The 16,110-nt window shown below is 37.7% G+C and overlaps 1 protein-coding gene across 5 annotated transcripts in view; it reads right to left on the reverse strand.

The window, feature by feature from the left end:
- The window catches only part of Tcf12 (transcription factor 12), a 266,660-nt gene that overhangs the window by 150,027 nt on the left and 100,523 nt on the right, over positions 1–16,110 (reverse strand). For 4 of the 5 annotated variants that reach the window (XM_090358334.1, XM_090358333.1, XM_090358330.1 and 1 more), the window contains exon 5: positions 4,006–4,108. In XM_090358334.1, coding sequence (XP_090214460.1) covers positions 4,006–4,108 — 103 coding nt within the window. Of the gene's footprint in view, positions 1–4,005; positions 4,109–15,173; positions 15,236–16,110 lie in introns of all 5 variants that reach the window. The other variant, XM_090358335.1, reaches the window with a different exon arrangement.

The following is a 16,110-nucleotide window of genomic DNA, read 5'->3' on the forward strand; positions in this document are numbered from 1 at the left end:
AAATATTAACAAGCCATCTCTGCAGGCAAAATAGGATATCAGGAAGGGATATAATCAAAGGTTTCAGACAAAAAGGGAATTTCAAGCAAAGCACCACTGGCTCACACCTGTAATCCTAGCTACACAGGTGGCTGATATTTGAGGATCGCGGTTCAAAGTCAGCCCAGGCAGGAAAGTCCATGACATTCCCAACTCCAATCAATTTCTGTGGCTCACGTGGGAGAATGCTAGCCTTGAACAGAAAGAGGCTCAAGGACAGCACACTTAGGCCATGTGTTCAAGCCCAGGACTAGCGAAACACTTTTCTATTTAAGACAATGTGGACATACACTTTGCTTAAAATAAATAAAGCTTTGATAAACCTGGAGGAGTTCAGACTACAATAGTTGATTCCATAAACACTTACAAATCAAAACATGCAATTTTGTGAAAATAATTCACTTCAGTGTCCAATTAATAAAATAATTCCATCATGACCAAAAATGACAAAATTACCAAAAGAAAAAAGTAAATAAATGTTACTGAAATTCATGAGGGGACCAAGAGTAGAAAGCTTGCTTCCAAAACTAGAAGTCAGTCGAGGCTGGGAATATTATTACTTGCTATGGTTAAAGTTTTATACAAAGCTTTAATGTAATACAATACAGAACTGCTGATGCTAATTGCCTGGTGAAATACCAAAAGGGTATACTTACTTGACATAAGAAAAACCCTCCACAATTCCATACTGATAATTTAACAGGGTAGTTTTGAAATTCTTAAAAAGAAACACTAACTGATCCAATCTAATAGCTTTACTTCCTACATAACACACTTCAAAATATCTAAATGAATATAGAAATCCAATTACTGTGGCAAACTGCACATTATTGAATCATTATAAACCCTTGTTAGACCAAATTTCTCATTGCTTCAATGTAAAAAATCATTAAAGTTTTTGAAAGCTCCATCATGAAAGACAGTAGTACTTGATAATCCACTATTTCCGCAGGCAAATATGCTTATAGTTGAACATAATACTTAAAACATTCCCTAGGTATACAGTCCCTCTCCCCACCCCAACCTAATGGTGTTTCTTCTGTGTTGACATCAGTGATGAAGTATGTAACTGCTTTTTCTGCTAGTGGTAACTATTTCTGAGCATTTACTATTTTCACACCATTCTCAAGGGTTACCTGTTGTGACAGTTTATGAACAGTTCAAATGCTTCTAGTCTGCCATACACATAGAAACAAAGCTTCAGTTTTTTTTGGTTTTTAGCCTGAAACTTCCTTAAATTAACAAGGAGCGAGAGAAGTGTTGTCACTGTATAAGGCAAGCACAAACATTCATCCATCTAAGGGTTCAATTACTCTGTCTCACTTCAAGTTGGATTGCCTGCTGCTGCACGTGTGAAACTGCACTACAATTTCAGAGATAATGATTTCCAAAAGCAAACCATTGCCATTTAGATAGCTATGAGAAGAACTTCATTCAAGTGTTTATTGAAACTAAAGTGAAGGAAGAGTGCCAAAATCAGACATTGTCAATGATCAATGGATTTTTGAATATAGATTCCGAGTGGTTTCAGGGTTATTTCTCCCTTCTTTGTGCATAAATAAACACATCAAAATTAGGTAGTTAAGTCTCCCTATAAATAAATGGTCTATATGGCTACAGTAGCCATATCCTGCTACATACAGCAGTTTCCATGAACATCTGGGTTGGTTTTTTATCTTTTTGTTTTTCCAATTTAAAAGGAAATAGATCTATTCACAAATCAGTTGAGATTTACAAGAATGTTTGTTTATTGCCAGACCTGGGGCTTGAACTCTGCCTGGGCACTGTCCCTGAGCTTTTGTGCTCAAGACTAGTGCTCTACCACTTGATCCACAGCTCTATTTCCAGCTGTGTGTGTATGGGGGGGGGGGGGGGGGGAACGCGGAGATAAAGAAATCTCAGCCTCCTAAGTAGCTAGGATTACAGGCCTGATCCCCCAGTGTTAGCTGACACAGATTTTATATACACAATATTGTTAACTATTGAAAGTCCTCTGAAAACTGAAGAAATCAATAGGTACATGCTCACAATTGCTCCAAATTAGACACCCCAAAATGAATTAGAGAAATATTTTCAGTTAATAGCTGCTCAGAACAAGTAATTGTCATCCCATACTGCCTAGATGTCACTGAAACCACAGATTTGTTCCCCATCATAATAGTCACCTCAAAAAAAGCTGTGCTAGGGGCCGGGAGTTTGGCCTAGTGGTTAAAGTGCTTGCCTAGCATGCATGAAGACCCAGGTTTGATTCCTCGGTACCACATACATAGAAAAAAGCCAGAAGTGGTGCTGAGACTCAAGTGGTAGAGCTCTAGCCTTGAGAAAATCCAAGGACAGTGCTCAGGCCCTGAGCTCAAGCCCAGGACAGGCAAAAAAAAAAAAAAAAAAAGCTGCGCTAATAACGCAATTCCACTGTATCTAAGCTTTATCACAGTGAGCAAAGAATAAAGAACATGAATATAAAAAAAGACAGCTTATAATGATTTACAATTCAAAGCAAGGGCCTCAATTAAGAAAGCTTAGTTATATTCCAGAACTACAAAAACACTAACTTCAGTGTCCTGTGCTATACTTAATATAAATGTTTGGAGAAAAGATACACTGCAGGGCCGGGAGTTTGGCCTAGTGGTTAAAGTGCTTGCCTAGCATGCATGAAGACCTGGGTTCGATTCCTCGGTACCACATACATAGAAAAAAGGCGGAAGTGGTGCTGAGGCTCAAGTGGTAGAGTGCTAGCCTTGAGAAAATCCAAGGACAGTGCTCAAGCCCTGAGCCCAAGCCCAGGACTGGCAAAAAAAAAAAAAAAAGATACACTGCAAAAGATATCTACTTTCCTTCAAAGAAAAATTTCAAAATAAATGAACTAATAAGTGATTTTGTTTACATTCAATTCTGAGTATTATTTGAAAAAATTAATATGGTTTTAAATAATTTAATGATTAACATGGCTTTTTAAACTGCAGTTATCTTAGGCAAAATGTACAAGTATATTGGATCTGTATCCTCAACACTACAGAGAGTAGGAGACACAGACAGTGCAGAGCAAAGTCACTTAGAATCTGCAGACCACCAGGATTTTGGATTTGAGTAATCCACTTAGATTAGCTTGGCTGTGTTTCAAAAGGACAATTCTAAGATTGAAATATAGGTCACATCCTTAAGAAACAGAGCAAGTAATAAAATCAATGTCAATTACACAAACCTTCCATATTTATATGACGCCAATGGCAATCAGCAAAACAGACTGAATAAAGCTTTGCTGAACCACAGCATAAACAAGGAAAAAATGTCAGATTTTTTTTTTTAAAAAAAATTAAGTTTCACAAAGAAGTTAAACTACTTGTTTAAATTTAAAAAGAAGAATGGCATGCAAGCTGGAAAAATGGACTTATTTTGGATTGAATAACTTTAAAATTTTCAGTTGAGAGTGAAAAATGGGATTCATGTGGGGTAAGGAATAACAGGGCGGGGGAACCCTAACCATATATGCATTGCAGAAGGATATAGATGGAGCTCAGGGGATTGTGTCATGACCCTCACAAAACATTTTCAAACATCCTCACATGAACGAATTCTATAATATCTAAAGGAAATACTAAATTTTAACCAAGTAGTACCAAAAGAGTGAAATCTGCCCCAAATTACGAACAAGCATTAATTTACAAGAGCCCCTGAAATAATGCCTCTTTGTCTCAGAAAACATGTAAAACTTGAGGTCACACAGATATTGCTGAAGCTGACTGCTCAAACATGGTAATGTCCAGCAGGACACAAAGAACAGTGCTCCCAGAAGGCCCCAAATTTCAGAATGCTGGCACTCAAGCTGGGCTGAAGAAGAAAAGCTTCACAGACATCTCCAGAAACTCAAGGAGTTTCCTTCCAGATACTTACATATCCTTGGATAAGGGGATACAACGAACTCAGAGCATAGAGGCTTTAGAAAGACTTAGGGAGAAATCAACTTACCCATCAGATTTGAGTTCATGAAAGGTGTTGGAGACAAGCCTTCATGGGCCCCTAATCGACTGTCATTCAAGTGATCACTGTAATGAGGGCTGTCTGTAAAACCCTAGGGGAAAGAAAGACCAGAGTATTAAAAGAGATTATTTGGCAGTCATGCTAACTGAGTAGCACAACACTTACCTAGTTAATATACAGACTTACAAAATGGTCATTCCTAACAAAGTTTCTGGTTGATCATTTGAAAACCTAAACAATGGAGTACTGCTTTTACTCCTCTTAAGGTTTTAAAGTACAAACAAAAGGGTTATTTTTTTAATCTATTGTTCTTAAAGCAAATACTAGTTGAGTACAATGTTTGCAAAGTGATAGGAAGGGAGTTATACAAATTTTATAAAGGAGTACTAAAATTATGTCCAAAAGGCAAGTTCTATGGATTAAGAAAACAAAACCACAACAAATAAAAGGGAGCTGGAAGGTAACCTATTTCTGAGTTGTAATGAACTACAAAAATGTTCTCTCGCTGCCTTCCCACTCTTCCTCTCTTTACAAGCACTACAAAGAGTTACACAATTGTAGCTTTATCTAAAAATAGAAATTATCCATTATCTATATTTCTAAAAACAACCCACCAACAATATTCTGAAAATAAATCCTTTCTTATGTAGCAAACAATATATTTACCAAAAAAATATTATTTGCACTCCTTTTAGAACTAGTATATTATCTTATAGAAACTGAGCCACATAAAAAGAAAATGATTTAATAAAATAGTTTGTTTAAATTGTTAAGTCTAAAACTGTAAAATCATGAAAATAATATATTATTTCATAATAGCTATTACTAAATTTCTTTGTAATTTAACACACGTGTTTTAAAACAAAGGGAGAAAATATAACAAAGTTCCAAATTTCCTGCAGATTAAAAACTATTCTGGTTCTCAGATTGTTACACAAAGTATATCATCACCTCCAAAACAATAGTACTTCTAAATAATAGTTTTGAATCTAGTTAATAAAAACTGCAGGTGACAACCACCCTCTCCTAAATTAAAACCATCAGAGAAATGATCAGAAAAACTCAACATGAGGCCCAAGTAAGAGAAATATTCCCTACCTTGCAGAAACCAGAAACCACCCAAATCCTGTGGGATTATGAAATCATTAATCACTAACCAGACTACTGGCTAACATTCAAGACACTAATAGGACTGAAACTGTCACTTTAACCAAAAGACTAGGAACCAAGAGCTTAAGTAACTGTCAACTCTGTACAATTGCTTAGGAGTTCGTGTTGCTACTCCTTTCTCTACTCTCCTTTAAAATTAAAGTTCAGAGAACGCTAAATCCCAAATGAATCTGTTTCAGTTTTATCTACGTTAGAACAAATGTGGCAGATACTCAAAGAATTAACTGAGTGACATTTACACCTGGTATGAGCACCAGGGTATCTCCAGTAGATACAGAATTCCATGCAGAAGATACCTACAGAATAGCATGGCTCTTACCCAACTTCTCTCTAGGGAGTTGCTTCTATTCTGAAGTGAACTCTGTTAATGTGCCAAATGATTTACCATCACCTCACATACATTTGGGTATTTCCTTGCCATTCTTAAGACACAGGTAAAAACAAGCCATTAAAACCTGAAAAGCATTTCCTAACAAATGGGTCAAAGTAGTTTTTTCTGACAGCAGCATAGAATTCCATTGTGTACAAATACCACATCTTGTGGATCCATTCATCAACTGAGGGACATCTAGGTTGGTTCCATATCTTTGCTATGGTGAATAATGCTGCAATGAACATTGATGTGCTAGTGGATTTAGTATGCCCTAGTTTCTGGATGGTTGGGTAAATGCCAAGTAGTGGAATTGCTGGGTCATAGGGAAGCTCTATGTTTAGCCTTCTGAGGCACTGCCATACTGCTTTCCATAGTGGTTTGCACTCCCACCAACAGTGTAGTAGTGATCCCTCCTGGCCACATCCCCTCCAGCATCTGTTGTTATTAGTTTTCTTGATCCTGGCCATTCTAACTGGAGTGAGGTGGAATCTTAGCGTTGTTTTGATTTGCATTTCTTTTATGACCAGAGATGTTGAGCATTTCTTCATGTGTCTATAGGCCATTTTTGTTTCTTCTTCAAAGAAGACTCTCTTTAAGTCTTTGGCCCATTTTTTAATGGGATGGTTGTTACTTTGGAGATGGAGTGATTTAATTTTTTGAGCTTTTTAGATATGAGGCCTTTGTCTGCTGTGTGGTTGGTGAAGATCTTCTCCCACTCTGTAAGCTTCCTAACTAATTTACTAGCTAGCTATGTCCTTTGCCATACAAAAGCTCTGCAGTTTAATGCAGTCCCACTTATCCAGCCTTTCTCTGATTTGTTGTGATTCTTGGTCTTTATTAAGAAAGTTTCGACCTGTGCCAAGGAGGCCTAGTGTATCTCCTACTCCTTCTTGTAAAGTTTTCAGTGGGTCAGCTTTTACCTCCAGGTCTTTGATCCATTTGCAGTTAATTCTAGTGCAGGGTGACAAAGAAGGATCCAACTTTAGTTTTCTGTAGGTGCTTAACCAGTTCTGCCAGCACAACTTGTTGAAGAGGCTATCTTTCTTCCATTCTATTTTTTTGGCTCCCTTGTCAAAGATTAGGTGGCCATAGGTCTGTGGTTTAATATCTGGGTCCTCAGTTCTATTCCATTGGTCTTCAGGCCTGTTCTTGTGCCAGTACCAAGCTGTTTTGATAATTATTGCTCTGTAATAGAAGTAAGCCAGACTCAAAGGAACTTAGGCTCAATGGTTTCCCTCATTCATCATAACCAGTAGAAACCTTGGGCTCTAATAGCAAAGATTTGCAATAGAGCAAAAACTTGATACATAAGGCCATATAGTATGAAGCTAATTGAATGGACCTCTAGGATATTGAAACAAAAGCCATATAACGAATGATTGCTGTCCTTAAGGTGCTATGTTATCTCTCATCTCTTTTGCTGTTCCTTTGTTATCTCATATTGTCACAATATCTCACTTTGTTATCTGATATATTGGATACATTTGTATTTGGTTACTTGAAATTGGACAGGGAAGGGGGGAAACCCAAGAGGGGGATGGGGGGAGGGTAATGGGGACCAAGACATGTGGAAGGGTACCAATGTATGTGAATTAATGCACCTTCTATCTGGCAAATATCATGTAACCCTTTTATTAAATACAATAAAAAATATTTTTAAAAATTCCTGAAAAACAAACAAACAAAAACCTGAAAAGCACTCACTAAAACATGGCTTATCATCCTAAAACAATATTATTCTAGAAAAATGCTAATTTTGATGTGTTTGTAGGCCAGCCATACTGTTCACACTAAAGTTGGATGCGAATACATGAGTGTATATATTGGAGAGAACACATATTCTAATGTATGCATTCAGCCAAAAGATTGTTAAGTAGAAAGTAGCTGTCAAATAGAGCTTCAATGAAAAATAAAAGGGGGCTAATTAATAGGAAATTTAAACAGCATACTCTTTAACACATAGAAGTAGGTATAATTCTAGTTACAGATTATCAGGAAGAAAAGGATGAACTAAGAAAATACATAATTTATGGCTATCATAAGTTCAAAGGGCAAAAGGGTACAGTATAAACAACATGGTATAAGCAGATAACTTTAACAGTAACAAAGAAAATAATGCATGAACCTACAAAGGTTTGAAGGGCCTAATAGTAACATCAAATAACACAACACATAATTTTAACTGATAGAAAGTGACTGTGGCTGGGTCCAGTGGCTCACACCTGTAAGCCTAGCTACTCAGGAGGCTGAGATCTGAGGATCACATGTGGTTCAAAGCCATCCCAAGCACTAAAAATCCAAGAGACTCTAATCACCAATTAACTACCGTAAAACTAGAAGTGGCTCTATGACTCTAGGAATAGGTTGGTAGCCTTGAGCTGAAGAGCTCAGGGGCAACTCCCGGGCCCAGAATTCAAGTTAAGTCCCATGACTGACAGGAAGAAAGGAAAGAAGGGAGGGAGGCAGGGAGGCAGGGAGGCAGGGAGGCAGGGAGGCAGGGAGGCAGGGAGGCAGGGAGGCAGGGAGGCAGGCAGGCAGGCAGGCAGGCAGGCAGGCAGGCAGGGAGGCAGAGAGGCAGAGAGGCAGGGAGGCAGGGAGGCAGGGAGGCAGGGAGGCAGGGAGGCAGGCAGGCAGAAAAAGTTACTGGGATTAAGGATGAGGTTCAGTGGTAGAACACAGGCCTACTGTGGGCAAAACAGTTTGGTCCCCAGCATCAGAGGAAATAAAAGGGAGTTACTATACTAACAAATAGTTCAAACTGAACACTCTTTAAGGCTTCTAACTAAAACTCTGAATTTTAGCCATGTGTACATGCCAGTAATCTCATCACTCCAAAGTCTGAAGCAGGAGGTTCACAAGTGTGAGGCCACCCAGGGCTATATACACAGTTAGAACTTAATCTCAAAAAATCCAACAACTCAAACAAGAGAAGTTATCTCAAAAGAAACAATAAACTAAAATATTACTTGACCTCTGAAAATTGGTATTACATTGAAGATAACTTCTAGGAAAATTTAAGATTTGCACAGGGTAGGTGATATGCATTATGAAGAATAAAGCAAAACCATCTGAATTATCTATTATACTAGCTTTAATAGTCATTCTATACTATTGACCACAGCCTATTTCCAACAGTCTTCAAGAAATTAGTTCCTATCTCATCATAAAAATGAACCGTAAATAAGATTAATAACTGATAAAATTATTACTAATAAAGGGTGAAATGGGAAAAAGGGAGAACAATGTAGGGGATGACAGATCAAGATTCATCCTTCACATAAAGGGGCATGTTAAATGGAAAGCTGTAGAACTGTAAAACATGGAATGATACAATAACTGCTCAATTATATACTCAAAATATACCTTAATTATTATTTGGTAAATCTTAAATAGTTCCAGCTATGTGTACATAACAATTCATAGAAGCTTTGATATTTTTCTTTTTTCTGGTCGTAGGTACATCATATATGAAAGAGACTATACCTTTAAGTTTAGGAAATTGGTTTTTTGTTTGTTTCTTTTTTTTGTCAGTCATGGGACTTGAACTCTGGGCCTGAATGCTGTCCCAAGCTCTTCAACTCAAAGATAGGGCTCTACCACTTAGAGTCACTGCACTACTTTAGGTTTTCTGGTGGTTAATTGGAAACAAGTGCCTCATGGATTTGTGCGAGTGCTAGCTTTAAACTATGAGCCTCAGATCTCAGCCTCCTGAGTAGCTAAGATTACAGGAGTGAGCCACCAGTGCCGAGCAAAGCTTTGATATTTTGATTTTTTTTGGGGGGGGGTCAGTTATGGGACTTTAACTCTGGGCCTGCACACTGTCCCTGAGCTCCTCAGCTCAAAGCTACCTCAGTACCCCCGGAGCCACAGCACCACTTCTGGTTTTCTTGTGGTTAACTGGAGATATGAGTGTCATGGTCTTCAGTGCCTGGACCAGCTTTGAACCAGGATCCTCAAATCTCAGCCTCCCAAGTAGGTAGAATTACAGGCATGAACCACAGTGCCCAGCTCTATTTTGTTTTTTGGTTTTTTTGGTGGATCATGTGGCCTGAACTTGGGGCACTGTCCCTACCCTTGAGCCCAGCCCCATTTACCATTTTCTAGAAGTTAACTGGAGATAAGAGTCTCAAGGACTTCACTGACCGGGTTGGCTTTGAATCTTGATTCTCAGATCTCAGCCTCCCAAGTAGCTAGGATTACAGGTATGAGGCAGTGTACCTGGCTATTTTGAAATATTTTCTACAAAATGTTTTCTCTACTTATTGTATGGTGCAAGAATTAATCAAGAAATGTGAATTTCTGTTACAAAAGAAAACCCATGAAGTTACTGATCAAAGTTGTTTCTATTTTAATCTAAACAAGACATAATCACACCTTTTGTTATAAAAACCTGAGAGTAGAGGAGTGGACTGTCTATCTGATCTAAGTAACTTTCCTACCTACCTCTTTTTCTGAAACTTACTATATGCCTGCTTGCTTTGAGTTCTAATGTTTTCAATGTTCTGCTATCAATGTGTACCTTACGTGTGCTTATTACACTTAGCAATTTTGTCTTTCCTTCTCTTTACCCTCTCTTCTCCCTATTTTCTTCTTCTTTTCATCCTTTCTTTTATCTTTTCCCTGTATTTTCACATAACTTTCATGTAGTTACTTAGGAGATTTAAAAATTGACGTGTGCACATGATAGTATACAATGCATGTGTAAACGCAACAGCACCACATATATTAGACACTCTTCCAGAAGCCTGGATACAGGTGAATAAAACACAATGTTTGCCTTCAAGGATGCTCAAAGAAGAAAAAAATAATACACAAAATTATTATAATCAGCTGATAACTTTTCCGTGCAATCAAAGTCGTTCCACATTACCACTTCCAAGATTTGATTAGTATTATTAGATTCCTATTATTAGTCTAAGGCACAGGATGGAGTGACAAGTAAAATTTTAAATGAAGCCCAAGTCACTCTGCCAAATTCCAAGTTATACTTCCTGGGCTAAGTATAAATAGCTTAAAAGATGTCCATATACCATCACAGCTTCAAATGTGATCATCAAAGCAAAGAGCACTGCCAGAATAGCAGAAAAAACAGCACTGAGTTCAAAAAAGGCCTACAATATTTTTAAAGATTGCTGTTACTCAGAAAACCAAACTGTCAACAAGCACACCTCTGGTAATGCTGTGAGCATTCCAGCTAACTCTAGTTGAGAACCTGTTATGATCTAGCTCTATGCTAAGGTCTTTCATGTGTCAGTTCATTTAATCTTTATGTTTAATTCTATATCTTTTCTATGTAATGGAAGAAAACATGATACTTTTATGAATTCAAATTGTTTTGACCAAATCAGAGATTAGTAGAGAACTGACTTAATTTCCATGATAGTATAGATTTACATGTATGTCAGTCACTGATTTTATTCTTTTTTTAAATCTCCAGCACCAAGAAATCTGTTAATGTGATTGATAGGCACGTTGATGGAGACTCATTTTTACTAGGTCAAAATATAAAAAAGAAGGCAGCCTAATTTACACACAATTTTGTTGCTATTAAGGTTTGTACAGAACAGTTACCATTTCATAAGAGCTTCTACGATTTTAAGGAATGTGAGACCCAGGGCTGTGGAGTTAGGCCTAGTGGTAGAGTGCTTGCCGAGCATGCACAAAAACCAGGGCTCAATGCCTTGGTACTACATACACAGAAAAAGCCAGAAGTGGTGCTGTGGTTCAAGTGACAGAGCACTCACCTTGAGGAAAAGGCCAACGACAGTGCCCAGGCACTGAGTTCAAGCTCCAAGACTGGCAAAAAAAAAAAAAAAATGGGGGCCAGGAATTTGGCCCAGTGATAGACTGCTTGACTAGCATGCGTGAAAATCTGAAAATCTGGGTTCAATTCCTCGATGCCACATACATAGAAAAAAGCTGGGAGTGGTGTGGTGGCTCAAGTGGTAGAGCTCTAGCCTTGAGAAAGCCCAAGGACAGTGCTTAGGCCCTGAGTTCAAGCCCCAGGACTTGGCGGGGGGGGGGGGGGGGGGAGAGGAGAGACCCATGACATTTGTATATATAAATGTATCTACTAATTTTTATGTCAGAAAAACAAATCTGAAAAAAAAACACTAGAAAAAAATTTACACTTTTACATGACATGTGCTATCAGAACAAAGGTATCATCATTTATCATGAAGCCTTTGAATGACTCACAAGTTAATAAAGAATAAAACAAATCATAAATCAAGTTTTAGTAATATTGTGAAAACTATTTTAACCTTATGAATAGTCTTAAAAGAGCTAAGAAACATCTAAAATTGTCTAGAATATACTAAGTGAGCTGCTGGGTTAGACTACTAGCTATATTTCAAAATAGATAATTCCTTGTATTGTTTACTTCCTTCCTTGTTGGACAGAATCTAGACTCTCTTACTGGTTGAATATTGTAGTGCTCATTTCAGAGGTTAGGATAAAAACCGAGAAATCAACAAGCATTCCTAAAATCACAGAAGTATGGCAATTATCTAACTGTACTATGTTAAAGAACAGACTTTGGCTGTAGATTACAACGTATCAATAGTCAATTATCTGCAGAAAGTTTATGGTAAGAAACATAATAGCAAAAAGGGTGTCAAAATTCCAAAGATCTCTTAAGTAAGAAAATTTTTCAGCTTCATTCAAGATAATAAGAGGGCAGCCAAATGGAAACAGAGGTCTTCAGCAGTCCAAAAGGAACTGTATTAGTCAACAAGCACATCAGCTTGACTGACAGTAGATCCTTGTCCAATTTGTCTTTCAAATGAGATGCTAGCTCTGGCTAGTATCCTTGTAAGACAACAAGGCTGATGACCAAGTTAAACTATGCTAGATTCTTTACCCACAAACACTGTGAAAAAAATAAATGTGCTGTTTTATACTGCTAAGTTTGTGCTAACAACATAGTAAGAGATAGCTATATTTGATGTACATATGTAAAAATAGAATTGAGAAACTTGAGGGGCCAGGAGCTGGGCCTAATGGTAGAGTGCTTGCCTAGCATGCACAAAACCCTGGGTTTGACAACTCTGTACCACATACACAGAAAAAGCCAGAAGTGGTGCTGTGGCTCAAGTGGTAGAGCGCTAACCTTCAGGAAGAGCCCAAGGACAGTGCTCAGGCCCTGAGTTTAAGCCCCACAACAGGCAAAAAAAAAAAACAAAATTTAAAAAGGATTTTATCTAATTTGGACTGGGAGTTTGGTCTAGTGGTAGGTAGCGTGCTTGCCTAGCATGCACGAAGGCCAGGTTCAATTCCTTGGTACCACATACATGGAAAAAAGCTGGAAGTAGTGCTGAGGCTCAAGTGGTAGAGCTCTAGCCTTGAGAAAGTCCAAGGACAGTGCTCAGGCCCTGAGCTAAAGCCCAGGACTGGCCAAAAAAAAAAAAAAAAAAAAAAAAAACCAGGAAGTAGCACTATGGCTCAAGGTGCAGAAGACTAGCCTTGAGTTGAAGAGCTCAGGGACAGTGCCTAGGCCTAGAATTCAAGCCCCAGGACTTGCATGCATGAGACCTTGATTGTAATTGGTTCAAGATAGAAGGTATTGTACTGCTTTATAACAAAAATAGTTTCCTAAAGTCAAAATTACAGTCTCTTCCATGTTGGTTATGTTGTCCCCTAAAAGCTCACATGTTGAAAGGCTTTGTCTACAAAGCAGCAGTTCTGAGTGAAGACTTCTGAAACATGACTGGATTGTGAGGCCCTGACTAGATGGGTTATTGGGAGGTGATGCAAACCTGGGAGACAGAATCAATCTGACGGTCCTAGGAGGAACTGAATGCTCTTGAAGACAAAATGTTGTCCCAGCCTCTCCCCCTCCCACAGAATCATCTTTCCTCCTGCCTGGGGTGAGCCGATTTATTCCACCATATGTTCTCTGCCAGGAAGTCTGCTTCAACATGGCCCATGCTTCAACATGGCCCAGAAACAAATCAGCCAAGTGTCCATGGACAGAAACCCAAAAATATGAGCTGAAAAACAGCTTTTATCATTTGTTTCCTCAGATACTTTTTCACCATTACAGAAAGCAGTCTAACACATGATACAAAACCACATTAGAAGAATTATGGTAACTGATAAATGAACTGAGGCTTAAAGCTTAAGTATCAGTTCAGTATGTTGGAATGAAACATTGTCATCTTCTAGTCTCAGAATAAAACTAAGAATACATGGCAGCAGGAAGCACATTTCAAGAGGAAGTGACACATATGACACTGATAAGCCTTTGTGAAGGTAAGCTCATGTAGGTCTCATAGTACATGGTAAACCTTTTAAACAGATTGAAAGAACGGTTGCCTTTTTTCTTCTTCAATGTCTAAGCACATGAGTTACCCCATTTCTCTCTGCCCCTCACAACTCTCTTAAATACCAAGATCTGTTATGCAAAACTTTCCCTATAGCTTGTAAACACACAAACAAGAATCTAGTTTTTCTGATGTACAGAAATTATTGGGCATATAGAAACTATAACTGTTCAGGAAATGCTCCAGGAATTCAAAACTGCTGTCTCTCCAAGGAGTATCCTAAACGTAAACTTGTAACTTTCCATGGACCAAGATGAAAAACTAGAAATGGTACTTATAAAGAGGATATTAAAAGTAGTTTCTTAGCTGATATGAAGAGTAAAACAGGTAACACTGGAAAGTGAACTTTGTCAATTACACTTTGATAAGCACTAATTAAAATTAATTATTAATAAAAATAATCTAAGTAGGATTAAGCATCTATTTAGCCAGAATATGCTCTGAAACTTTATTCCCATGAATGAACAAGAAATCTCTATACTGGGGCCAGGAATAGGGCCTAGTAGTGGTAGAGTGCTTGCCTAGCATACATGAAGCCATGGGTTCCTCAGTACAACATACACAGAAAAAATCTGAAATGGTGCTGTGGCTCAAGCGGTAGAGTGCTAGCCCTGAAAAAGCTCAAGGACAATGCCCAGGCCCTGAGTTCAAGCCCCACTACTGGCAAAAAAAAAAAAAAAAAAAAAAAAAATCTCTATACTGAGAACACACTAAGAGACTGCTAAGAAAATAAGACTGAGCTCAATAATTACAAAATGGAATAAAAGAGGATCAAAGATAAATAGGCCTTATCAGTCTGAATGAAGATGTTACAGGCATACAAAATTAAATAAAATTCACAATAAGGCAAGAAATTGACAGAAAAGTTTTTCCCCAAAATATCTATAGTAGAGCACATCAACAGGTTTGTCTCTACAAAGAATGACTAAAAAGGAAAAAACAGAAGCTTTGATTGACTTAAAATAATGGACAACCCAACAACCCTATGTGATTTATTTCATCTTAAATATCTCTTAGCAACATGTTTGATGGTGCTTATATCATCATATCTTAACTTTTTCTTATCCAAAAACATACAGGTAGCTTGTAGGCAGATACTGTTTTGAATACCAAACATATCTAACAAACAACATTTACTATGAAGGACTTATTTAAGCCTAACATAAAAAAAATACACCCTTTTCTCACAGGCAGGTTTTTTCCTTTCCACATTTAGAACATTCTGAAGGAGCAGTTACATAACAAAACAGATTAATGGGAACATAGATGCAATATATAGAAACACTTACTTTACTTCTCTGTCCCTTCTGTCTTGCTTTGCTATTTAACTGCTTCATCTTGTATTTTGTACCTGAGATCAAGAGGCATAAAACACTATTCAAAATTTGTGGGTCCTTTCTAATTAGTGCATATGAATTCCTAATCACTACAAAATCTGTAACTTTTCCCCTTCAAAAATAGAAATAATAACAAACAATATTTTAGAGAAAATTATCTGTGGAGCAGGAAGGAAAGTAATACTGAGCTTTATCATACACTAATGCTGACATATAAAGAACAATGAATAAATGCTACCTTTAGCTTCTCACACCATTTCTTGCCATGAGAGGAGAAAATGTTAAAAACAAACAATCTGGTAATTATTTAACACAATCACAGCTAACTTGTCATATACAGCCTAAAACCTTGGGGGAATTTAATTCAGAAGTAAATCATTCTGTGGAAAGAGTCCATAGAAGTTCACATCTTTCCCAGTCACCTAGTTTTGTCAGCTGCTTCACCCATCCACATTGGAACATTTCTTTTCTTTCAATTACTCTTCAATCTGGCTAGTATCACCTTAACCCAAGTATAATTTTTTGAATGGACCTTTTAATTCAATCTTTGCTGATCGACTTATTGCTTGTCACACTTTTATTTGGGACCCATCCTTAATATACACAATAAATGAATCCTTATTAAAAAATTTAAGGATTTAAGATCTGTTATTTTTTATATAAAACTGTTTTTAATTGTGTCACTATTCCCAAAAGAGGGACTGCATTTCTCCAACACAGCACAAAGGTTACCTGGCTCTGATTTGTCTACGGCATTTAGATTGGTGGGAGGGCGGGGGTAGAGTGGGGGGAGGAAGAGGATGTCTCAGTCTGTCCTGATGTTCTCACTATGCCATACCTGTCTGTCTGTCTGTCTGTCTGTCTCTCATACTTTTGGCAGAACTGGGTT

The sequence above is a fragment of the Megascapheus bottae genome, chromosome 25 (genome assembly GCF_031878675.1).
Source record: "Megascapheus bottae isolate mThoBot1 chromosome 25, mThoBot2.hap1, whole genome shotgun sequence".
NCBI lineage: Eukaryota > Metazoa > Chordata > Mammalia > Rodentia > Geomyidae > Megascapheus > Megascapheus bottae.